Source organism: Typha latifolia, chromosome 7, assembly GCF_019914945.1.
Source record: "Typha latifolia isolate L0001 chromosome 7, TyphaL0001v2, whole genome shotgun sequence".
NCBI lineage: Eukaryota > Viridiplantae > Streptophyta > Magnoliopsida > Poales > Typhaceae > Typha > Typha latifolia.
Window position 1 is genome coordinate 4,589,029 of NC_133092.1, and position 27,113 is coordinate 4,616,141.

Below are 27,113 nucleotides of genomic sequence, written 5' to 3' on the forward strand. Positions count from 1 at the left end.
TGTGTTACGTGATAACACTTTATAATCCGTTTAATAAATTGATCGTATTTATGTTTAGAAATCTACTTTGTGCTTGCTTTTGCATTATCATAATCCGACCAGAACTTGGCTATAACATCCTTAGGGTTGGGCCTAAGTCTTTATAAATTAATTGCTGAATAAGACAGAGATTTATATAATAATATGTTTTAGTGATTGAGATAGCAACTTTATAAATCGCTTTATGTGAAAACAAAGAAATCTACGTGGCAGCTTAAACTATAGTTGACCAACCATAGAAGGGTAATAAGTTTGGTGAAGAATAGCAAAGGGGTAAAAAAAAAAAAAAAAAATTTCTAATAATCTTCATTAAAATGGAATCAGAGAATTCTACTACTTAGATCTCAATCCTCTATGCAGAGATAAATGAAAAGTCTCATCTTTATTCAATTCAACATCTTAATTGCAAATTTTGCAATACAATAGCACAAGATCCTTAAACCACAAACACAAAATTATAAAGCATAATTGCAATAAGAAGAATGGCAATCACCATCACAATTTTTCAAAGCATGCCTTACGAATCCGCCGCCGCCGCATTGACGCGTTCGGACCCGCATCGGCATTGCGGGAACTCCTCGAAGTTGGATGCGGCGAACGACGCCGACAGCGGCCCGACGTAGAAATCGATCTCCGGGCCGCGGCGAACGACCTCGTTAATCCCGAACCAGAAGAGAAGAACCTTAACGCTAACCCCATTCAATTCCGTGAGATGACCCGGATCGGCTTTTCCGGTGATCCTCCTCGTATACTTCACCAAGTACCCACCTTTCAGCTTAAACTCGCACTCTCTGCTCAGGATCACCTCAAAGCTGCCGTCCTGCTTCAGCGAGTAGCTCTGCGCGCCCTCGGGGAGGATCCCTTTGGGGAAATTGTACCTCTCTACCATCTCGTACGCCGAGGGTTCGTCGGAGGCCAGGGCATCGGTGGGTGCGAGGGACGCGACCGAGATTAGAAGGATTCCCAAGAGGGACGTTCCTATCGCCATGGTTGGTCGCAAAGTTGGCATCTCTTTGATGGTTGGTCCAGAGGAATTGGTCGGTCGAACTCGGATCTTTGCAAAGGAGTTGGAGATAGAAAAAGAGATAGAGAGTACACTATAATTAAAATAGTCTTCATAGTACTGTTGGACAACTCATCCTATAGCATTTGGATTGTTCATTGTGTTAATAGAAATATCATGCATGCATCCTCTTATGTATCTATCTCCCAACTCTTCCATGATTGTTTACTTGTCTAGAAGTTTTCTCAAATCAGTCCGAGCCTCCAAGAGCAATGGTAATATCATTTCACTAGATCAAATGTAGAGTAGATGAAGAACAAAATAAATAAAAAACATTGTCTATTGTCTTGTAATCTGAAATTGGATGCATCACGGCGCAGAACAAAGACAGGACACATGGAATTTTTTTTTTATTAGAGAACTAGATTTGTTTCCAAATTTACTGGGAGTATGATGGAACTCTTTCTAGAGGGGACACACCAAGAAGGTGGCTTGGACGGCAAGCCCTTGGAAGTCCAACTTCTCACTGGTATTGACCTTACTTTGGCCGAGTTTTTGACCAGACTAGCCCTTCTTTAAATTTTGTTTATTCAAATAAATCACATGTTAAACTTAATATTAAAAGAGTTCTATCTCACTAGTCTTTTATATTTAGATAGAAACACTAAATTTTTTTAATAAAATATTAAACTGTTCGTCATCTTAGATTTTTAAACAATTGAGCATTTTATTAAAAAAACTGAATAATTTGGATGAGCTATTGACCTCTTTTTGCAATTCTAAGTGCAATTGGCTACAAGAAATATTGCGCTATTCCATCTCAGAGATTTTTTTTTCTCATATCCTTAAAATGACATTTATAACTAAAATAAATAACAAAACACAAAATTATGACATGATAAACTTTTTTATTTTTATTATCATTTATATCTTTCTCGTTTGAGATCCAATTAAGCTTCAATTAATACTACATTAGTTTGAGATCCGATTAAGCTTCAATTGATATTACGTTGGTTTTTTTTCATCTTCATATGTCCAAAAGTGTGACCTGCCGCAAAAGGAATGAAGGGAGAAGGCTTCTCTCATTGGCTAAAGAGGTTCGGAGGGCTGACTGCAAGACGATAACAACAATACAAGTATGAGCGAGTTGAAAGTTATGACATATAGTCAAGACATTCATGTTGACATATTCTCATTGAGCATAGCTTTAATTGTTTTTTTTAAAGGTTTTAATACCACATCTGGTATTTTCCAGATCAAAACTTCGCAAACCAACACAAAATTGCTAATAACATTAGCAATCTAAGACTGGCATAGAGGCTTTAATAATCTTCGACCTGACAAATGCAGACTTATGAAGCTACTTGACAATAATTACAATGTCAAACGGATAGCATCGTTCAATAAGATAGCATTCTCCCTAGATTGACCTATCCTCCACACTTTAAAATTGTCATCAAAGAAGCCTTCTTCTCTCCAACGTCGGAGCAACTTCATTGCAAATGGCCCTTGCTCATTTCCTTGAGGGTCAATGTAGTGCCACACGTTCTGGCTGTCAGGAATCACTTCTTCCAAACTCTTCTCATGAGTATCTACCATGGGTTGTTTCTTTTCCTGTAAGGTATTTGAGTAGACTTCGTCTTCAACCAGATCTATGAACAGTGTTTCTCCAGTTTTGTTTCCCTTTGGATCTTCCTCATCTTCATCAATTTCAATCACCTGACAGTTGCTGCTGTTCTTGTTGAGTGCACTAGAGTCATGTGGCTCACTTTCTGCAACAAAGGCATAGATCACACACTAAGCTGAAGAACTTAGATTCTCTCTGTAAGGAACTATGATAGTGAATGTATTTTCAAGTTTCCATATGAAAAATCACGTATAGTGCAGATTCATGATCTTTACAAAGAGTGTGTGAATGTAAGTTCGATGGTTCCTTACAAAATTTGATCCCTAAGATTACAAGTCCACACAAATCTTCCATTAGATATTGAGGAAGATTAAAAATGATTATCATAAAATTCAAAATAGCATAAATTGACAATTAACTGTATTATGACTAAATTACTGAAACAATATAAACCTCAGCTTTGATAGGCCTGAACATATAGATGAAAACTATGATATGCAGCCATCATGCACAAGAGAAAGGAATAATACCGGGTAGGAGCATTAGTTCTTTATCCAACAAAGAATACATTCAGATATAGTAAAACAGACCAAAAAAAAATTTACCATCTGTGGTCCAGAGATGCCCACCAATGAGGGACATGACAAGATAGCTAACTCAAGGTCTCAGACCACTATACAATTATCTGAAGCACTGCATATGTATGCACTTCCGAAAATTAGAAGGTAGCATCAAAACATTGGCAAAGAGTTACTACTCATAGATGTTCTGAGTTATATGACAAAGCTGGAACACCTATCGGCTACCATACAAAACATATTGCATTCAGAATCTTGAATTTAAAATGTTTGACAATGAAAGAAAAGGCAACAAAATAACACCTTTATGTCCTTCACTTGGTGCCTCATTGAAAATAATGGCGGCACTAGCTGGAAACCGCATGCAGAAACAATGCCTTTAGAATCTTGAAATAAATGTTCAACAACGATTAAAAAGAAAAAAAAAAAAAGACCTTTAGGTCTTTCATTGGCTGCTTGATTGGAAGTAGCGACACTACATAGAAACGACATGCAAAACTTTTATACATATGCATGTGTAATATGTCAGTGATGTCCGCATCATTCTCCTGGAGCAGAAGAGAACTTGACTCTATCAAGTTTATCCCCTGCAACGGTTATACTACTCCAATCTCTTAGTTTCTTGACACTCCAAGTTACTTCAATCAAGCCAAATATCATCAAACATAGAGATAGGCTTCATACCTCCACCCTCAAGCTAGGGTTTCACACTCAAATCTTCCTGATAATAAAGACTTATCCTTAGTTACTTTGAGCAGTGAATTAAAACTTTCCTCATACTACTCTAACTTATCAAACACTCCACATTTGATGACCATCAAATCTTCCTTTGTGGCTTCGTAGTGATGACAGGTTTTTTTCTACTGCTGTGGAAATAGTGACGAGGTTGGGAGAGATGGGTAGCAAGGTAGATTAATGGGCAACAGTGGTAGAAAAGATAATTTGGAAAAGATTTGAACCTTAAAAAATCATTGCTTTAATACCAAAATAATGTAAAACAATAGGATCTTTAGAGTTCTACGAACGATAATGGTTAGAAAGAGAAAAGGAATGAGGTTTCACACCTCCATGCTCAACTAGAGTCTCATACTTAAAACTTGGAGATAAATATCAAAAAAATTCATTTATTCATTAACCCTAAGTAAAAAAGTTAGCCTGTATATAGACTTTACAGCGACAACAAGCAATAACACCTTAAACAATTGCAAAAAAATTAATATGACTCTAAACACTATAAATAACAAATGTATAATAACAAAAATGACTTGAGACTAATTCCTTGAAAGAAGAACTGCACTTATACATATAATATGTAATATGTCAATGATATCCGCATCACTTGAGCTTAGAATCAGCAAGACAAACATTCGTTTAAATGGATTTATGCTAATATGTCAACATTAAAATTAGAGATATCTACACTGGCACCCCTTGAACTATAGGTCGGTATAACTTACTGCCCTAACATCACTAGCCCCTGAAGTTTCCTGCCATACACAAATTAGGACAGTAAAGTCCCTTTAGTCGTCCTCCCTCCAAATTGCCATTAGCTTCCTGTCTCCTTCATTAGGCAGCAGCATAGATTAGTCTCCTTCCTCCTCTATCCGTTCGCCCTCTCCCTCTTTCATTCCTTCTCCATCTCCCTTCCCCTCTCAAAAATCACAACCCTAAAAGATCATTAGAAAATCCCCTTTGAATGCCAGTGAAAGCATAAACTCTGCTATAACCCACACAAGGTTTGGAAGCTGATCTCTATCGCAGTCAGGTTTGGAGCAGAGAAAGGCAGGAGCAAGAGACGTGTTGTATTGCCTTCCAACGAAGTCCTTCAAAATTTTCTTCTGGCACATGCCCAAGAGGACGAAGAAGCTTGTCGAGGAAGGGCAGGCACATTGGAGGAGGGAGGGTTTGGATAGGATTACAGCAAAGTGATAGAGGAGAAATAGGGAAGGGCAAAAAATTCTTTTATAAACGATCATCATCTCCCAATTAACTTAAATTAGGGGTAATAGGTAATTGAATTTTCTGTCAATGTCGTAAGGCCTTTGAGATTTATGACTAGTTGGGGGTGTAAGTGTGATTGTATAAAGAATAGATTGAGGGGTAATGTGATAGTGACCTATAATTCAGGAGGTACTTATTTAAAGAGGATACAAAAAAGGATGCATTTAAGTGCCAGCAGGACAGTCCATGCCACAACTCATCCAGCTGGCAAGTGATGCCTCATTAGTGTATTCAGTTGATCAAGACGAAATGCACATGGAAAGCACACATGTTAAGTAGCACGGTCTAATAAGGTTGCTAGATACTGGACCTGGTGTAACTCAAAGGGGAAAATGCAATCACATTAGCTTTGAATGACAGTCCTAGGTGAAAAATCATCAGGTCAATTAGAAAAGGAACAATAACAGGTTTAGTTTCACAACCTTCAGTCTTCTCCACTTGATCATCCGCTGGAGCAACAATCCCACCAGCAAAATCATTTTTAAGAACTGCAGAAATCCATATTTAACTGTCTAGGTTAAAATTATATAAAATCAGAGGAAGCACTGGTTAAAATATATGAATGATGTAGTAGAAATGTTAAGGAAATGAATTGCCAAGTTAAAACTAAGACAGTGATGAATCAACTTAAAGCATGAAGAGCAGATTCTTTAGAAAAGTTTTACTTGACAGTGGAAAGCAAGAAACAGAAAAAAAAAAATGTTTTTGCACAAAGAATTTTATGTTACTCAATCCCAGAATCGATATGAACAGTTAAGAATTAACCATTGTCAGAAGTTTTAGTTGGCACTATTACCAAATGATGCCTCATACATGGCTGCATATTCATATGCCATCCCTTAAGTGGCTACACATAGGAAACAAAGACCACTTTGAACATATTGAGACATTATTATCATTTTTCCATTACAACATCTCAATATTCTTAAACAAAAGATATGCTTTGAAATGCAAATATCCATGTTCCATATTTCCTTTCAAATTTATTATTTATTTCAGTTTCTTACTTTCTATCTGTTTATTAACACAATAGTGCCTACCATATGCACTATTCTGGCTGCCCACTGCCAACATATAATGGCCACCTTTTAGAGCATTGGAAAGTGGCAACTCAATGAAATAACATATTCAGTATGACAAGTTGATTTGATAAGCTGCAAGAAAAGGAGAAGGAAAAGATACTGTTATGAACTTACCTGATGCCCTCAAAAGTGGATATATGATTCAGGAACTTCCAAGATTTAACATATATAAAGAGAGCTTGAACCAAATATGGGGAAAAAAAAACAAAGGCCCTACAGAGCATACAATGATAACTTTGAAGCAACGACATAAGGAAATGAATAGCACAACAGGAAACAATTCAAACTACTCCATATAACATTTTCAATTCACAATGGTGCTCAGTTTCAGGTCGCCAGTTGGTTGGTCTGACCAAGAAAGGTGAACTTTACTCAATCAAGCATGCCCATAAACTGCTTAAAGAAAGCAAAGAAGCAAGCATTTGAACTCATACAGGAACAAACCACAAGTTAAGATGGATATGACCATTTGGTGTTTAATGTTTCAACCTTTTGAAGCACTTGTATGTCATCCAATCCACTACTGGACACCATCATCCATTGATCAAGACCTAGAACTTCCTAACTATATATAAGCAAGGATGAAGTCCTTATGACCCATTATTTATATGATGAAGACATAAGTGAAAGTTACAATCTGGTATACTGTAGGGAGATATCCAAATAAATTTGTATACTTGTCTGACGATATTTAAATGTGGTAAATAATATGAATCATCAATTGAAATGATCCTCAACTCAAAATAGTGACAGTAAGCCATGACAAATTTTCTTCTTTGCAACTCACCAACAGGCAATGAAGTCTAGAAGTAAATTATAACGTATAACCTGTAAACTAGAAATTGTCATCTCGAGATGAGTCTGTTTGTCTCTTTTTCTTTCTTGAGATCTTCTATGGCTAGAAATCAGTTAGTCCAATCTCTTAAATAATTGAATACAAAATCTACCAAACATTTAGAAAGGAAAGAAGATAATACAGTAATTTCTTCTATTTAAAGATAATGTGATTCAAATATGGTTGATCAAAATGTAGAAGTAATTGTAATTCTAAAACCAGTTACATTTAGAATGAAAAAGAGCATCATCACAAAGAAATGCCATCAAGGTTCCAAGTATCGAAATAGGGATCAGGATTAGCCGTTAGAAAAAAAAATTATCAATCGTCCATACCGGACTGAATTTTAAAATAATTTTTAAAATATAAAAAATTTCTAATTTTTTCCAAAAAAAATAATTATAGGACATGAATATAAATTATTCATATATAGTCTAAAAACTAAAAAATAAACACTATTTTCTCTATCTCTGTCTTTTCTCTTTTTACCACTTACACTCTCCTTCTCTCACAGATAAAAAAAAAAATTTACCTTCCCTCGCACTAATTCTCTCTTAACAAACTCTATCTATCACTTTCTTTCTTATTAAACTCTCTCTCTTATCAAACTCTCTCCCCTACTATCTCTCTTTACCACTAACTATTTCCCTTATTAACTCTCTCTCTCTCTTTTTCACTACCTCCTCTCTCCCTCTCTGATTCCCTCTCTTTCTCTCTCTCTAGCCCTCACTCTTCTTCTCCCACTCTCTCTCTCCCCCAAGCCGATGCTTCTCTGATGTGATTTTGGCCTCCATCAACGTCCGGCGAAATCTTCCGACACAGGTTCGGCTCCGTCGACCTCTGCCACACTCTTTCTCTCTCTCTCCTCCCTCTTTCTCTCTTTCTCTCTTTCTCTCTCCCAATTTTGGGTCAGAATTGGCTAATACGACCAATACCAAACCGAAGCGGATCGAGTATCTATCGATACTAGGCCGAGACCAGTCTTTGGACTAGTTTCGGCCTTGAATCGGGATCGGCCGATCTCGATCTGTTTTAGCTGATAACTCGGGATTAGCCGAAACTAGCTTTCATGGTTAGCATTGCATATGATGTACAACATAATCTGATACATACTCACAAAAGTAGAAGAAAGAAAAAAAGAAGTAACTTTACTAAGAGTACATATTGCAAACCTTCATGGTTTTCTTTTGCGCCATTTTCATGGAAAGATGACCAATTCTCTGTTACAAACAAACAATGCAAGAGCTCAAATCAAATGCCAGTTTTCTACTACAAAATGATCAAAATATATACATGATATTAACTTAAATTTAAGCATCAGGTATTCCAGTATATTTAAATATTGTTGAACAAAAGTGAGACAAAAATGGAAAGCTAGCAAACAGATGTAGTACATTAATTGTGAGGATGACAGAAGGTGGATTTCCAGTTTACACTAATTTAAGGTACTTCCCTATCAAGAGTGAATGTTAACCAACACCAGATCAGAGCTCAACAGCTGTTAAATTAAAGGCAAACTTTTTTTCTCGATAAATAGGAATTATCACTTTTAGAAGATCAAGTGGAGTACCTAGCAGTATCTAAAACTACAAAGTCATCGATTTAAGAAGAAATTCTTACTCTCAGCATAGGAATCATCACTTTTAGAAGATCATATTAGATGTAATTATACAAACAACAGACCTTCTGGTCTTTCTTTGCAGTATTCTCGCTGGACAAGAGTCCTTTCTCTGATGCACCATTGCAAAAGTTGTAAACATGAAATTTTCATTATATATTTATATCTCAAATTAAAAAGTTAGGAATGGAAGATTAATTATCATCTGGTTTCCATATTTTAAAGATTGAGATAATCTTACCTTATAGTAAAATTAGTATTATCCAAGTACAGAATATATGCCAGAAAAGTCAAAAAATAGGAGAGAGAGAAGTGAACCTTTATTTTCTTGACGAGAATCCTTGACTGAGCTGGTAGTATCTATTATATCGCTAATGTCAGCAAGAACTCGAGGAATCTCTTTAAGAAGACGTTGTCTTTCAGAAGATGTCCGGAGTAGCTCTCTTTTATCAATGTAATCAAATAGCTTAGAATCCAAAACAGGTCAAGGAGACACTATACCTACGTAAGCTTTCAAGTGATTCTTTTGATGCAATAGAAATTTACCAAAAGAGCATCCTAGAGCATGAGGCTCCTGCTGCCAATATGGGGTATGGTAGGGGTAGGTGGGCGTGTGCAGCTTTATCTCATTTATGGAGAGATTTTTTTTACATGAGCTGAATGCATGGGCACGAGGTGCATGATAGCAAGCTTACCATCACACATAGGGTACCCCTTGTAGAGTAGAAATAGATAACATTCTGAAATATATAAAGTATAAACATGCCGTCATTCCTAAACATGAAGGATATTCTCTGCGCCATCCCTTCTCATTTGCTCGATCTATCAATCTTTGTAATTTCACGAGTTCTCTATCAATCCACTGAAAATAATGAACATAATCAACCTCCAAAAGAAATGCAAATCAGAGAAGAATCTAGCCGGATAGTAAATTTTCTAAAAGCAGCATCTGACATATAAGAGAGTTATGATTAAGCTCTTCAAGGCCTCAAACTGTAGCCATGGATATCAGCTACATAAGGTATGCCATCTATCTTCTGATTATGCAACTCGCAATAGTCGGCATACCTCATGCAGCAACAGTTACAATATCTTACCAATCATGAAACAGCAGGGAAAATTATGATGAAGTATTTTTGCTTGCTTATCAAACTTTAGTTCTCCACCCCTATGAAACCATCTCATAGATGGGCAAATTATATGTAGGATATTTTGTTTTTCACAATATACTTACATGATTAGTTAAATCCTCATGCACGGTTCTCACCTTTTCCTCAAGCTCTGCCTGACAAGAAGAATATCAGAATCTTAATACACCTTAGACATTTATGATATATCACAAACAATATTCTGATAGAATTAATATAGAAGGAAGATAAAGAGACCAAAATTCCCAGCATAATGTAAAGACAAGATTGATTTGTATAAATCTTTAGTATATTATTGCAGAGAAGCAAGTAATACTACGTGTGGAAATCACATAGCAGAACCCACCTTTAATCTATTAAGAAATTATTAGTAGTACCTACACTAGCTAGAGGAGCAAGGAAACTGATGCTGACTATAATTGATAATTAAGTACAAATGCATTAAGGACCATCCACTTTGTGGTTTGTGTACATGACAATCATGAACAATTAATCATCAACATCTACAATACTTAGGCTCGTATTCCTTTTGAGTTGAAAAATCAACATTCTCCCTCATAACATGCACAATATACTCCTCATAGTTGACTCAGTTACTCACTTCTATTAAATTTGATCATCCAACACGAGTAAAATAGTTATGTTTTGTGATGATAGTCATGCTTAGAAGGCGTAAATAGTGTTCTCTAGCCAGCACCCAGACAACCATGGAAGATAGTTCTTCCTGTCGTCATTAGAAGCATAATCTATTGTGGCGATTTTCCTTCATTCTCAGATAATAAGGCCCAATTTATCAGATAAAACAGTAATGTAGCAAAACAAAAAGGCAACTAACAAATTTTTAACTGAGGATGGGATAATTAATCAAATAATAGAAATATAAAAGAATCACAATAAGATATCCATAAAGACCTCCAATCTCACCACAAATCAATTCAAAAAGAATATTGAAAAGCATATCCAGATGAAATAACATTCTATATATAAATATATACGGTTTCTACAGATAGATTCAGAATAATTAACTTACAACAGTAGGCCTTCTAAATAGGCCTTTCTGAACCAATTGACGAAGTTCTTCACATTCCTCCTGTTTCTCAAAAAGTAAAAGGATACAACGTAAAATTGATAAAAGTAGTATAGCATAGCAGCACATATTTAAAACTATATGCAGAAGAATAGAAAGCAGGACCCATCTTCTACAATCCACTCAAAGGAAAAATACCTATTAAATATATGGCATACTGTAAACCTGATTCAAAAATGAATAAATAAATAAATAAAAGAACTGGTGAAAGAAATCAAAATGAATTATTTTTTTAGAATCGATTTTCTGTCACGTGATTATGCGATAGCTTGATTTCAAGCATATTTAATACAATTAGTTTGGACGATAATCTATAAAATAAATTTGTGATGTAGACTGCAATTACCCATATCATAGTTGATTAAGCAATTCCTTGTTTCGAGGATGGCATAGAATGTAATCACCCATATCATAGTTGACCAAGCAATTCCTTGTTTATTTGGGAATTGGAAAGGTACAAAAAAATCTATTTGATTATGTCAAGCCTAACAAAGGAAAGATCAAACCAAATTATCAGAGTCTAATTTGACTTGGACTCTTAATTGGGTTTTCAGTTGTTTAGATGTCTCTTCAAATCCTATAGCTGGTTATAAATATCTCTTTTTCATGCTCAACACCCTAGAAGCAAGATGGATCTCTAATTGGGCATCTTCGACAGCCTACCTGACAACAACGTAATATCTGGAGCATAATTTCGTAATCCAACATCAAATTTAAGTGATTTTTCATTCTTCAAAAAGATAAGTTAAAAATCTCAACTTTTATATCTACTAGGACTTCAAATTATGTTGTCTTAGATGTCAAAAGTTGGGTGAAGTATAGATGATAGTATGGGCATCTTGAACATCTTTTGTGACAATTGATGGGTCTTTACATCAAAACTTTCGAGTTATCAGAATGATGCAATTCTTGATCTTATAAATTACAATTTCTGTATTCATCATTTATCCATATTCATTTGTTTTAGGGGTCAAAATTGAGAGAGATGCAACATACAGTAGGGTCGTCTCCACCAGCCTACCTGACAATATTGCAATATTTTGATCATAGATTTCTCATACGACTTTTCATTGAGGTGATTATTAATTCCACAGAAAATTAACTTAATTCTCTTATATTTTATATTTTTCATATTAAAATATTCGACAAGAATGTATTTCCAAAAGTTTAATGGAACAATCACGCAATGATGGCCGTGCCATAGGCAACCGGCCGACACGGCATGGCACATGTCATAGCACTTGCCGTAATAGATGAGAAAAAGGTAACGAACTACTCACCTTCACCCTTCACCGAGTTGTTGTAGCCACTCGTCGCCACCCGAGCTCGCACACCTCTACCCCCGTTGGGTATCGACCGAACCTAACCGACCCTCTCTCTCGACCTTTCTTCGTCCTCCCTCAGGCTAGGGCACCCATGGGGGTGCGAGCAGTAACGGCGACTCGACAAGTGGCGATCGGCGACAGCAAGCTCAACGACGAAGTAGATTGCGAGCGGCGAAGCTACTAGGAGGGGTGTCGTGTAGCACCCCTTATGCTGACGTGTCGATACACTGTCGGCACGGAAGTGCCGATTGGCATGCCCTATGCCAGTCAGCACGGCCATCCATGTAATCACGTAAACTATATGCTGAGTATGTGTAGGTGTAATCACTACCGAGTACAAAGGTCAGAAACTTGATAATCTTAAAAAAGATGATTGTAAAATCGTTTATAACTCTAGCAGTACTCAATGACGCAAGATTAGAGTATTTTTATGAGTCAAAGGATAGTGATCCTGCAAAGGTAGGGGTGAAAACGGATCGAACACGGATCGGATAGTGCTCAATCCATATCCGAATACATATTATTAGTTCGGATACGGATATTGGACGGATAGCAAAATTTAAAACCATATCCTAACTAAATGGATACGAATAATTTTCGGATAGATGATCGGATCTTAAACGGATATTGATTGAATTTAAAATAATTATAATATTTTATTTAGATATAATTAATACAAAATTATTAAGAGTTTTACAACAAATAATTTTTTTGTATGTCAAATATATAAAATTAGAGAAATTAATCTCTATAAATAATATATAACGTATTATTAGTTACAATATTAATATTTACTATTTAAATAAGCAAACTAAAAACTGTAAATCATTTAAAAAAATATGCGGGTAAACGGATATCCGATATCCGTATCCGAATCTGAAAAATATATCCGACCCGTATCCGAATCCGTATCCGAATTTTTTTTAAAAATTCTATCCGTATCCGAATCGGATAGAAATTTTTTATCCGAATCGGGTCGGATAGCGGGTCGAGTCGGAGTTAATTCGACCCGTTTTCACCCCTATGCAAAGGTGAGTGATAAGTGAGATGTGAGTATGGCCTTACGGCCGGACCTCCATCTGGTGGCCGTAGATATCCGGTCATGCAATGTCATCGAGCATGTCTTGATGATATTATTTTTTAATTGTTTATCCTCCTTCAATATGTGATGCTATGGAAGATGTGATGTGATTATCTTAAGGCTCTAGGAGAGCATGTGATGTGATATGTGATGCCTTGGGAGAGCATGTGATGTGATATATAAATTATTTTTTGCAATTGACATATGGGAACAATAATTATGAGTATGCCGTACTAGTAGGCATTATTATTTAAGCATGTCATATTCTGTTGCATTCTTTATTACATTACTTTTAGACTACAGGGGTATATATTTGATGGATTTTATGTTCACCATCTGTTGATGGGGTATTTATCAAATTAGTAAGTGACATCAAGATCATGGAGCAGCCGGCGAGGATAGCGAAATTTCATTTTATTTTCTATTTATCTTATAGACTAGATTAATTGTTCTGCCCCTACGAGGGTCTTTTTGATATTGTTGGTCATATGGAGACATGTTCTTATTGCTAGCCATGGAGCCTATAGTACTTTCTAGACTTATTTTGACTTTGGATTATCTTTGGTAAAACTAGCTTAAAATATATATATTGTACAAGAACATTAACCAACAGATGATGTGAGAAGTACATGAATCCACCCCATATGAGGAGCACGTATATTTTGGCAATGAATGTTTTACATGCACACAAAAGCAATGCAGATTCTAAGAAATCTCTTTGCATACTCTAGATAAAATAAAAGCAAAGGCTGTCCTTTGCCTGTACCTTGTCCCTCCTCTTATCCTATAATGTGTCTATACTCCTAAGATAGTGTAATTGATACAAGAGGGCTCATAAGGCATACCTCCTCAATATCATCATCGGACAACATAGTTATTTGAATATCCTTCCACATGTTAGAAACACATAAAATGACATCTGTGCTTGACTCGCCCATCTTGTATGCCTCTGACGCCTTCTTAATACCTATTACATTGTAGAAAAAGTCTTTATTAAGCAAATCAATAAAAGATAAAATCTGCATTTTGCAAGGGTTATGGACAAGCATTGAGATGGGTGTACGAAGGCTTACACATCAGGTTGTGTTTGATCCTAACCTATTCCTACCTAACAGCAAAATGAGGGTGCCACACAACTGTATTAAGGTAAGTAGCCTTCTAGTAGACGAAGGATACACGCAAGCAAGACGAGGTACTAGTATTGAAAATTTGCAATTCAATACATGTGAGTAAACACTTACTTGATACTCGACCAAGTTGGTATAGATTCTGAGGAATGTTATAGAAATCTTTAGGATCATTCTTGACCCTCACGAAACAACCAACAACTTTCTCTTCAAAAGTTTCTGGGTACTTCAGGAGATCCACGATTAAGGACCTTTTCAAATAGACTAGTTTGATATTTTCCAGGACAATGGAAGCATAGCAACTTTTTGTTGGTTCTAAAGCCTTATCTCTGTAATAATATGGATGTGATTTGAGAACCTTGTGTTCAGAACTCATGTTCTGCTTCTTCTTCCTTGCAGCTGAGTTGTCATTCTCTTCCGAACTAAATGAAATGTCATCATCAGAATCATCATTGGCAGCAAAATGATTTTCAAGCAAGCTGTATATTTTATGAAGCTTCAATTTCTTTTTCCTAAACAGAGAATGCAGCTTCTCATCACACGCAACATGCTTTTTCTTCTTATCAGGATGCAAGAGATTGTTTGCCTGGATGTAATCCTTTACAATTTCACAGGCATCCAATTGGGAAAGAGGTTCTGTAATATCCTTACCTATAGATGAAAGAAATTTTATCAGCTCTTCTGAACCCCAACCAACATAAGTTTTTTTCTTTGACCTAAACCTTTTGATTGGTGTTTTCGTTCTACGCTGTTTCACTTTCAGATCCACAAGAAAAGATATTTCATCATCACAGTTATCTTCCAAATCATCCTCAGACATAGGGTCCTCTTCAGGCAGCTTATCTGAATCTGATTCGTGCTTATAATTTTCACCTCTTTTAAGAAGAGCATCAGCTGCTCGAAGATGGAGAATGGACAGACCTTCCTTCTCTTTGACTAATTCCCAGTAGTCCTTGAACAAAAATTCATAAGTTTCTGAATCTTTGAAGTCAACTTTACCCTGACAGAATAAAAATAAGGGTGATGGAGATATACGTGATAAAGTAAAATCTGAAGAACAAAAGGCAAATGCAAATAATTTGAGAGGTATTTTCCTTAAAGATATTGCCACACTGTATAAATTTGAACTGTCTCTTTGTCCAATATCCTGTAGAGTAACTCAACTTCATAGGTGCAGTAGAAATATGTATACAACTTAAAGATCATTAAGAACCATGATACAAATATCTGATGAGTGATGACACTGAAATATCTAGTTTCTGGTCTTCAACAAAGAACTAAGGGATAATTAAGAATAATATTACAATAAATGAAAACTAATTAATGCAACCACCACCACCACCCTCCTCCCCCCGCAAATACAGATATTTAATTAAGGCTTCGTATATCTCAAGTGTATTGAAGTACATGATCAGTTGATCACTCATAATTTCGGTTTTAGGTCGCGACATTTTTTTTTTAAATTTTTTTTCTTGAAAAAGAGTCACTTCATTAAAGTGCGACATTTCATTGAACTTTATTAGCAACCAAGCATACTCTTTAGTTGTGTGATAGATTATGAGTCTTTATGTTTTTTTATCCATTGGGCACTTTGATCTTTTCTTGCAGGAGTATTTTAGTCTATTTTTCTTATTAGGTTTTTGCCTATATAAAGGCTTGGAAGACTTTGTGATTTTGAGATTGTTTACTGCGTTTCTCGTTGGTGGATTCCAACACCCAATTGATGGATTTCGCTGGTTTTCTTTTGTTGGTGGATTCTAACATCCTATTAGTAGATTCCATGAGTTTGTTCGTTTATACTTCCTTTTGCCTATTGTCGTCCTACATTAGTTTTACATAGTACAAGTAAAAGTTCAGCAAAACAACACATTAACTTCAATAAGACTATCTTGATAATTGACACATCAAATCCAACATCATTCACTAAGGAGTCGCATATTCTCAAATCTCAGATAATAGTATGGCACATGACCCCAGACTCTCTAATTATAGCATTAGAACCAACCAAAGTAATACGAAAAATCAAGACTTTTTGACTTTATGAAAATTGCCAGCTCTAATTACAAGCAAAGCAAGCACAAATGAATAAAGCACCATATATGATACATCGGCAAGATGATGGAATCTTATATACTATATAATAACACAAATCGTGGTAAAGGATTATAAGTTTCAGAAGGGTTCTTAAGTGGTGTACCCCATCAGAATCGGCATCAACATTTTCCTCTATCAGGAGTGCTAGCTTTAAACAGTTAGAGCAGAAGCCCTTAGTCTTTTTCTTCACTTGTACAAACTCAGCTTCTCTGATGCATCTGCGGCACACGGAACTCGTACAACAAAAACATTGAAAAGATGAGCTCTTTTTGCAGATAAAACATGAGTGCCAACCTGCAATAACCAGGCCAATTTCTTAAATAAACTAGAGATTATCTCAACTTGCATAGATAAAGAAATCAAAATACAAAAGGAAGTCAAAATCTGGCAGTAGTGGAGTCACAACGATGTAGAGCCTATGATTCAAGCCTGGCTCATTTATAAATGAACCAAGCTTGATTAATTAGTTTAGACTCGAATATATTTTCAAGCAAAGATTATTATAGGTAGACTCACCTAGGCTCACCTTGATAAGGCTCGAAATACAAATTTATGAAGTTTAGGTGCATTGGAGCAAAATCTAAAGGTTCATATCTACCCTACCAATCAAAGCTTATTCAATTCAAGCTCGACAGCTTGATTCAAATCAATTCAATCTAAGCTTGAATTTAGCTTGCATCAGGGTTGAATTAAGCTTGGCTTGAGATTGCTTGATTTTTTATAATCAAATGGCTGACTTAGGCTCGAGCTCGGCTCAACTCCAAATAGGCTTGAAAATCGGTTCAAACTACAACAAAATGAGCCAAGCTTGATTATAGGACTTGGATCGAAATTAATTTCAAGCTAAGTCAATCAAAGCTTGGCTCGATTACACCCCCTATTTAAAACAGAGTATGATAAGATAGAGAAATTGTATTAATCTCTGCCTACCCATGCTTAATTTTATATCTTTCAACAATTGCCGTCAAGCCCAAATAGTGGAGGGTTGTATTAAGCAAGATTCTAAATATCAGAATCGGAATCGGGATCGACCGTCCAAAAAAAACGATACATATCGATCGTATCGACAGTATCGTTGATATCTGCCGTCTGTATTGGTTTGTATTTTAAAATACAGAAAAATTCTAAAAATTTTAAAAACTAATAATAATAAGATATAAATACAAATTATTCACATATAAATCTAAAAATAAAAAAATAAATATTATTTATTAACTTTTATCTCTCTTTCTACCACTCATACTCTCTCTCTCCCTCTCATAAAATAAAAAAAAATTCTTACTCTCTCCCTGACTCTCTTATCAAACTCTCTCCCACTCTCACTCTCTTATTAATTTTCTCTCCCACTAACTCTCCCTCCCTTTCACTAACTCTCTTATTAACTCTCCTACTATCTCTCTCTCTCCCACTACACTCCTCTCTCATCGAGTCTCCTCTCTCCCTCACCAACTCCCTTCTCTCGATCTCTTCCTCTCTCACTCCCACTTACTCTCCCTCTCCCTCACTGACTCCCTTCTCTCCCCCTCTCCAATTCTTCTCCAGTAACGCTTCTTCGATGAAGTATTTTCTCTTTTTCTCTCTCCTCTCTCTCTCTCTTTCTTACTCTCCTCCCTCTCTTTCTCCCTTTCTCTCTCCCGATTTCGATCGGTTTCGGTCGATACAGCCGACCCCAACTCCAAACGAATTGGGAGCTTTACTTGCTTTCTTCATCAATGCTCGCCGATGGTAGAAGCCACAGAGGCTAACAACCCTTGCCCAAAACGAGCGAACGCCGATGCTTAGGCCGACCACTACATAGGAGTGATAGCGAACTTATCAAGAAAACTATGGAAGTTTGATCAGATACATGTCATTAAAATCCTGATCAAAGGCATTCATGGATGAACAAAATGTTATCTAACACTAAATGGGAAAATCATCAATTGACATAGAACATTTGGTGGATGCAGGACTTCTTGTGGATTTAAGCAAGCCACAGTCACAAACTCAAAAAAGAAATTAGTTCTAAGGTGGGGCCAAGTCAGATAGTCTCTGAGCACTACTACTGTTAGGACAAACTTGGGTAAGCTCAACTTGAAACCAAGCAGATTAACCAGTTTTCAGGTCAGGTAATGTTAAAGGGTATATGATATAAGTTAATTAGGTTTCAGAAATCTCAAACAAATCACCCGACCTTACTAAAACCCTTTCTAACTTATCAATATATATACACATGACATCCTACACTATCTTGTTCGGCCCATATGTGCAGTTATCATACAAGATGAGATTATTGAAGACCTAACAAGAAAAGGAGGGCCAATACTCACCAATGCAAGCCAAACTAAGAGAAGATTTGCGAGACGGTCGGGTCAGACAGAGTCCGGTGAGGTTGGTTTCTCTAGAAGTTAGAGAGGGGTTAGGTTCAGCCTTCAACCAGACTTAACAACTTTCAGTTGTAGCTCATAGATGGCAAAGCTGATAACTGATAATCAGGTTCAAAAACCATTTAAATGTTAGCTGTTTTTCATAAGGCAATGAGTGAACCAGGGTAGATATCGGTTATGGTCTCAGCACATTTACTAATTGCAAATACATGTTGTCTATTGAAAAATATATCGTCATGCACATAAATATATATGTGTGTGCCTGTAAAGTTACTTACCGCAATTCCATTGCTCATCTGTCTCAAGGAAACTAGGATCCCTTCCCACACATTCAGGATGGTAAGCTTTCAGACAATTCCTGGGGAAAAGAACATAACCAGTGTCAGAATATAAAAGACCATAGTTCTCTAATGATATAAGCATTTAGAGTAATTAGTGAGTTATTATGGTATTTGAGCACAGTATCATGAGTTCAAATCTGGGAGTCAGGTCTATCTTGTCAATTAAATAAAAATTCCTCCACCACCATTTAAGCCAAGCCCATTTCTTGGGCCATTTAATACTCAAGCCCACAAGTGAGAAAATATTAGAATATAAAAGACGAAAAATTACTGTTCTCTATTAGCTTAAGCTTTTTTAAATAATTATCTTATACGTTATCAAGCAGTAAATAAATATGATTCACTAAAGCATCCAATGGTGGCCAAATTACCATACAAAGGATCAAATATCCAAGCAAGTAAAAGGATCGATAATCACTGTATTTTGGGGAACAAGAGATAATTTGGTATCAAAGTTATCAACTAAATGCTCAGATAAAACAAAACTTAGCAACATATCAAGCATTAACATTCAGGACCATAAAAAATTATGAGCATATGCAGTGACTCTTTAGACAAAGACACATGAAAAAAAGAGAACTTTCAGAGAAAATGATTTGAAAATATTCTCCACAGAAACTGGCAACACAGTTAATTACTTAAACACAATCACTAGTTTACCACAAAATTCACAGGTAAGATGTAAAAAAAATGTTAAAAGAAATTGAAGGCTGACCAAACTTCTAAAATCAAAGATGGCCCTAGAAATAACCTATGGGGAAATGGTTCAAATAAACGATAGCCATACTAGTCAACACTTGCTGCATCGACGCAGTACGGACATCTGGCACAAGGGTTACCATATGGCACCTCATGCAACAGCTCCATCGTCAACCTAGACAGCGAGAATAAAAGAGGGGATAGAGGCTTGTCGTGCTACCCTTGCCGTCACCGGCGCTTGCCGCTACTCTCACCATCCCTCTTGCCTTCACCCTCAATCCACTTCGTCATTCTCTAGTCGTGAGGAAGAGATAGGGAGGAATAAGATGACTTATAACTAGTCGAATATAAATTTAAATTAGCATATCTAACTTAAGTTAACGATTAACTTGAAATTTTATTCAACCGTTACAGGTCATCTTCTTCCTCTCAATCTCTTCATCGCGATTAGAGCAAAACAGAGTGAGCGGCAGGTGAAGGCGAGACTGACAAGTGACAACGAAGGTAACACGACAAGTCTCCCTTTTCTCTCTTCTTTTCTTAGTCTCTCCCTCTAGGTAGGTGGTGGAGCCGTTTTTCTCTTGGCATAGTCGACGAGTGCTGCCTACCATGGTTTAGAGCATAGTTATCACAACCGAACCGGACCGGATGGTCGGACCGGTGAACTAGTGAACAGACCACCAAACTGGTATGATTTTATTATCAAACAGAATAAGCAAGCGACCCGGTGAAAACCGGCCCACCCGGCAATTGAACTACTTGCCGTGCAACCCAGCCGAATTTTAGTGAACCGATCGGGTCACTTATAACCTGAATGACCAAATTATCCTTAATATTTAATTATTCTATTCTTTATGCTATAGGTATTTTAGTCCAAAAAATGAGCTAATTTTTTTCTTAAAAAACTCAAACTTTAATTGGGAAAAGAATCCCTCGATGGCGTGAAATGTGAATGACCATCCAAATTCCAAATTCCCTTTCTTCATCGTGCCAATCTCCAATTCTCCAATCTCCATTATCTTCTTCACATTTCATAGCTAAACCTATTGATTACTGCTATAAAACAAATCAAAGGTAAGTAAATCCACTGCCTTTGTAATTATTTTGAAAGTAAATTGTAAACCCATACAAATATTATTTGTCTAAGTCTTTGAAATATTTTGTTCTTGAGTAAATCCACTACCTTTCTTTATTGTTATTCTATTTTGTTGATTTATTTTTGGATGCATTACGAATTTTACATAAAATTACGGAACAATTACAGTATCTAAAATTTAGACGTCTTCCTTTGGCCACTCCATTAGAAAATGATTCTACACCTTCACCACCTCTAAGAATTAGAGGAAAAACTGATCCAGCATGGGACCATTATGATTAGACATACCATTATACTATTTCTATAGATCTTTTTATTTTTTAGAATTATTTAGAACTATATAATATATTATGTAAATATTTTAAAATATTTTTTAGAAAACTAGCAATTCGCCCAAGTGAACTACTGGTTGGACCAGTAACCCAGTAAACCGACCTCTGACCGAGTCAATGTCCTGTTCGATTCTAATAACTATGGTTCAAAGTATTGGTCAAATTACCCCCGGGATAGCTGTAAGAATATCCTTATTGTTGACAAGTTTAAGTTCATATGACTATGGATTAAAACACAAGCTTTTAAGTTCATATGCGGAGGCATCATATTAGAACATTCGCTCACACAAACTATAGAACATTTACAATTGGAAAAATAGAAACAATAATATTTAGTTAATGAACTCGTTACCTCAATTTTAAATATCCAACCAGAAGATAGCAATTCCATAAAATAAGGAGCTTCCCTAAGAAATAGGGATCTAAAATGTATCCCTCTAAGGAGTACAATATATAAGGAGCTTTGGGTACTCTAGTTAGTACTTCACACTTCTCAGGAAAAAGAAGAAAAGATATCTTAGTTGAATTTCTCTAGATACAAACTGAGATATGAAAAAGGGTGAAGAAACACTTACTTGACGAAGATGCTATTTCTATTAAGTAAACAGAGAATGGTAATGGGAAGTTGGGAACAATAATGCAGTCTGAAACTCTGAATTAACCTTAACTGCTGGAAATGGAAGAGGTAAGCTTGCTGGCTAAGAAATTAAGGAAGTTGATAAGGATCATTTGCTTCCTCAAAGAAATTGCTTCGTGACATTTATCTCCATCCATGAAACTAGAGCTTGTATGCTTACTTTGCTTGTCTTTAAATAAAGAATCTTGATATTGAAGGAGAGATTAGCTTTTGAAAAGGATCAAACCTGATAGGGGTGTAATCGAATCTGATTTGGTTGGATATCGGATACAAGAATTGAATCCATATCCATTTAATTCTTTTTTGATTCAGACTTGAATCAGATCTTAATGCAAAGCTAAGCATAATATCACTATATGAATCATATATTACGAAATCATTTCAAACTCGAGCGTATTTGAATACAAACCGGACAATGGATCAAACTTGGATTTTAGTGTTTGGTCTTGATCTACAACTAATAGAAACCCAAACATTCAGTTGATCTATGTATCATGGCATATACATATTTGTAGGCATAAATAGGTCATAGGGTTCTATTAGCCTTGGATAATATTGAATGTGTAGAATGTCATTGGCTGTGTTCAACGGGATACTATTAAAGCCCATTGAATTCCTCTCAATTTCCCTCCATGGCTTAATAAATGGCCAGGAGGGCATGCATCAATTCAGGAGGATTGCAGAAAGAAGGGTTTTCAACTATTGCATTTTATACTATATCCATCTGATCTCCAATGGATAGGCAAGATGAAATTGGATCCAACTGGGATTAGATTGCATCTTGTAATCCTGAAACCAAATCCGGCCCATTTAATAAATGGATTTGAGAATTTGTAACCAGATCCGAGCTAAATGGATTCAGGTCAGATTATCTCATTAGCCACCGCATAATACAGATCCAAATACACCCCTATCAAAACACTAGGCATTGATGAGCAGTTTAATTCCAATGCAGGAAGCACATGCATGCAGCTAACGAAGAAGCCTTCACCTCATACATGAGTAAGCAAATGAGCAGGCAAGATAAAACCATCAAGAATCACAGTTACGTGATAAAAGAGGTCCCCATCATATTGAAGATGTTAGTATATGCACCAGATACAAGTTCCATGCATTGACTCATACTAGAGGTCCCAAGACTCCTGACAAGTGACAACGTTACTTGGATCATGGAATTCACTTGTGAGAATCTCAAGATTATGCTTTATATATATATATATATATATATATATATATATATATATATATATATATATATTACCTCTTAATATCAAGGCACAAACTACCAATGCGCAAAAAACAAAAACAAAAAAAACTGTGGTAAAAGAAGGGAAAAAAATCATGACGAAGATGATCGGTACTTCTCATGTCCACTACTCCTAGACTTTGGATAGTTCAACCTTTCAGATATTGTACTAGAAATAAACCTAGTGAGCAAGATGAGAATAGGCTAGTTAAAACAAAAATCTATTTCGAATGCAGGATAGAGTAAAATCTGCGACACCAAGAGAGACTAGTGTAAAACGTACATTCTGAAGGAGTGGATAAATGAGATTAAGTTAAGCGCAAGTCACATAAAGAGGACTAACTACAGAACGAGAATAGCAATCTAGGAAGATAAACTCAATAGTAACAAAAATTTCCGAACAAAATAATTAACATAGGGAAGCAACATAGAGGAAAGTTATCAAAATCAACAAATGCAATGCAATGTTTAGCACTACTTTCCTATAAAAGAAGAAGAGGGCAGAGAAATGTTGCTCACTTGAAGTCGCAAACACGAAGGTGTCCCCCATCTTTGCAAGTGAAGCAGTAGTCCTCCGCTATCTCCTCCTTGTTCATATTACTCTTTCTCATCTGACACACACAAAAATCTCAAAATCTAACTCGGAACACAACAAAAAAAACCACAATTTTCTCACTCCTTTTCCATTTCCACCTCCAATGGAAGAATCCAAATAACTTTTTCTTCAAAGGATCATCATCTGCACACGGATTTTTGCCCCAAAACCAGCGAACCAATCCTAGAAGACAGTAAAACCTAAACCGAGCATAGAAGAAGACTTTCCTGCAATGCCAACTTCCCAAAAACTATACACGCAGAGAAAAAGAATGGGGAGGAAGAAGTGTAAATGGACAGGAATACTGCCAAGCTCGAATTTTTTCAATCGAAATCCTCAACAAAACCTCTTCTTCTTTTTTCCCAAAACCTATTTGATATCACTCACCTGACCTTCTAATTCTCGATGCCTCTTTGACTCTCTTCCTTTCGGCCTATTTAACTGATAAAGGGAATGGAGATTGGAATCTATAACACAAGCCCGTTTCCATATTTAATTCCTTTCCATGTTGCCAAATGAGTGCGAGGGAAACAGCGCCGACGGATACTATTGGCCGTCTGATTGAAAATCGACGGCTGGTTTAGATGATTCTTTTTGGGTTAATTACAGCTACACCATGGAACTCTATACTGAGGTTTTTATGCTTAAACTTTTTTCGTTACAATATTCCTCTTAAACTTCAAATTTATTTTAATCTCACCCTCCTGTTAGTTTACGGTCGATCTTATTGCCTTACTGACAGACTCAGCATGTGTGGCATTCATGTCAGATAGAAAATTACTAAAATACCCTCATTTGGAGGGAAAGAAATTGATTTCATTTTGCCCCCCAAAAGAAAATTACATTAATTCTATTGCTCAATCCATGCCTCCCTCCCCTCTCTCATCTCGACTTGAAGAACTAGTTTGCAGCGTCCCTTTTGCCACCACATAGCACCTGAAATCGCTGAGGAGGAAGTAGCATGGTGAGCGCACTGCGTAGGATAGGGAGGTGGCAGTAGCGAGCTCACCAGCGTTGGTGTGGACAAGGAGGCATCAACCCTTGACGACATTGTGTTGCATGCTGTAAGCTGTCCTAGAGGGGTTCTAGAGGCAGTGGCCAAGCTCAATTAGGGCGTCCACTTGCCCAATCACAATGGTACAGACACATAGGACGATGATGGTGTAGAGGTCATTATTGTCCTTCGACTTGTCACTGTTGTTGAACTAGATCATTGCTAACGAATAAAGCGTAACCACCATTGCCGTTGCCCTTCTACTCACGCACCGTCAACGCTGATGTCACCCTCCCACTCATGCCATCATCATCGATCGATGCCTACAAACATAGAAGACTAGTGGAGTGAGAGAAGAAAGGTAAAGTTATTTGAGGATAATTATGTAGCTGCTACCCTCCTACTCATGCACCGTCGTCACTAACGTCACCCTCCCACTCATGCCACCATCATCATCATCGATCGATGCCTACAAACATAGAAGACTAGTGGAGAGAGAAGAAAGGTAAAGTTATTCGAGGATAATTATATAATTTGCTATTTTTATTTTAAAAATAATAATATCATAACATTAATTATAAATTAATTGTTATTAGGTATATTATGTTACTGTTGATTGCCTTTTCACTTAGATCTAAAGTTTAAGGGTTACATTGTAACAAAAAATGTTCAGGAGGTTGACTATGAAAATCAGGTATAATTCAAGGGTTTGCTGCAATTGACCATTTTTTGTGGTGAGTTGGGGGTTAGGGGAGGTTAAATTCAAATTACCTAAATTACCCCTAGGTTAGGTCAAAATTAAAGAACTGTTCACTTGTAAAATAAAATAATATTAGAAAATGAGAGCTAACATTAATATGTCATTTTATTATTTAATTGATATACAAATAATTATTATATTTGATTTGACATAAAATTAATATGAAATTGACGAAGAATACTAAATTTGTATTAAAAGTTAGTAACATTTTACTTTATTGGATGTAAAATAGTAATAATAATTAAGTGTTGTCTAGTCTAAGTGTAAAATAGTAAATATAAATAGAAAGATCTCCATCTATCTATCGGGTACAAAGTTTTGGTTTTTCTCTAGCTAGAATTTCTAAACCCACATGAAATAAAACTTCATCAAAAATAGCTACAATGGTTGTGTTATTTTACTATCTTTTACATGGATTGAAATTATCGTCAAAATGAATCATATGACTGATTTGATTGATCTTCGATCTAAATCGTCTGAAATAAGTGAGCAATACATATTACTATTATTATTTTTCGATTCTAATTCTGAAATCGCTATTTAGGTCGTTCGTGTCTACAAAATTTAAAAAATTGAGCATCTTTACTTGTGAGATAATTGTTAAACTATGTACAAATTAATCTGTGTTTCTTTGTGCCACATAAAAAAAAGAGATTAGACATGCTCCTAGCCAAGTTTAGTGGAAACTTTGGCAGGAGAGAAACAGTAGGACTTTTCATTCCAAAGGAAGTTCTTCTTAGGAGAAACTAAGAATCCTAATTCCCTAAAACAAGTTATGTATTATTTCCTGCATTATTAAATCTTTGCAATATTTGAAGCAAGGCAGCCTGCCTCTTTGTCCTCCTTGTGACAGCTTAAACTTTTTTATATCAATGTTAGACAACCAAGTATTAAAAACAGATAGAGAATAGTTATGGAAAGGTCATGAAAAATCTTAAATAAGAAAGAGGAAGAAAAAATTGTAGAGTTGGGTCTGCGTGACAGAAAAGTTCTTAGAAGATCTAAGAAAAATTAAATTATGTGATCGATTATTCAAATAATGAATATGAATAGCCAAGCAGAAGAAAATACCAAACTAGATACCAGATCATTATTCCAAAAGAAAAGGTCTGAAAGAAGTCGTATCAATAACAACAAACAAAAACGTGGTCGGCAGGATTCGAACCTGCGCGGGCAAAGCCCACATGATTTCTAGTCATGCCCGATAACCACTCCGGCACGACCACGGTGATGGAAGAAAACATAACTAGATGTTTTCAAGCCACGACGGGTTTGCCGGCCAATAAGATCACTGAGATTGACCTGCTAGCTGGGTTGGTTTGGCCATTCGAAGAGTAGTTGTGCAGATCACCTTCTTCTAAGTGAAACTTCACTCTCTTGATCGAGCAACTTGCACGGCATA

The 27,113-nt window shown here is 36.1% G+C and overlaps 2 protein-coding genes and 1 non-coding gene across 7 annotated transcripts; all 3 read right to left on the reverse strand.

Moving 5' to 3' along the window:
• Nucleotides 1-556: 556 nt before the first annotated feature.
• Nucleotides 557-1,027, reverse strand: LOC140792191 (uncharacterized protein At5g01610-like). Its single transcript, XM_073143042.1, has one exon. The coding sequence runs from the start codon at nucleotides 1,025-1,027 to the stop codon at nucleotides 557-559; it is 471 nt and encodes a 156-aa protein (XP_072999143.1).
• A 1,179-nt stretch (nucleotides 1,028-2,206) lies between these two features.
• LOC140792609 (uncharacterized protein At5g08430-like) lies at nucleotides 2,207-24,465 on the reverse strand. 5 transcript variants are annotated; one of them, XM_073143706.1, is made up of 13 exons: nucleotides 23,882-24,441; nucleotides 19,290-19,369; nucleotides 18,955-19,025; nucleotides 16,749-16,939; nucleotides 14,666-15,551; nucleotides 14,270-14,391; nucleotides 10,962-11,021; nucleotides 10,018-10,068; nucleotides 9,575-9,645; nucleotides 9,102-9,250; nucleotides 8,338-8,385; nucleotides 5,671-5,736; nucleotides 2,207-2,814 (listed from the first exon to the last, which is right to left on the reverse strand). In XM_073143706.1, exons 2-13 carry the CDS (start codon nucleotides 19,298-19,300, stop codon nucleotides 2,417-2,419), a joined length of 2,124 nt encoding a protein of 707 aa, XP_072999807.1. In that variant the 5' UTR covers nucleotides 19,301-19,369; nucleotides 23,882-24,441; the 3' UTR covers nucleotides 2,207-2,416. The 5 variants fall into 5 exon arrangements, 4 of the variants coding, with proteins under 4 accessions (XP_072999807.1, XP_072999804.1, XP_072999805.1 ...); XM_073143703.1 differs by lacking the exon at nucleotides 18,955-19,025 and having other exon boundaries at nucleotides 23,882-23,973; nucleotides 24,056-24,440; XM_073143704.1 differs by lacking the exon at nucleotides 18,955-19,025 and having other exon boundaries at nucleotides 23,882-23,973; nucleotides 24,345-24,376.
• Nucleotides 24,466-26,855: 2,390 nt separating this feature from the next.
• Nucleotides 26,856-26,937, reverse strand: TRNAS-AGA (transfer RNA serine (anticodon AGA)). The gene has a single exon. It is a non-coding gene; the product is annotated as a tRNA-Ser (tRNA).
• Nucleotides 26,938-27,113: the final 176 nt, after the last annotated feature.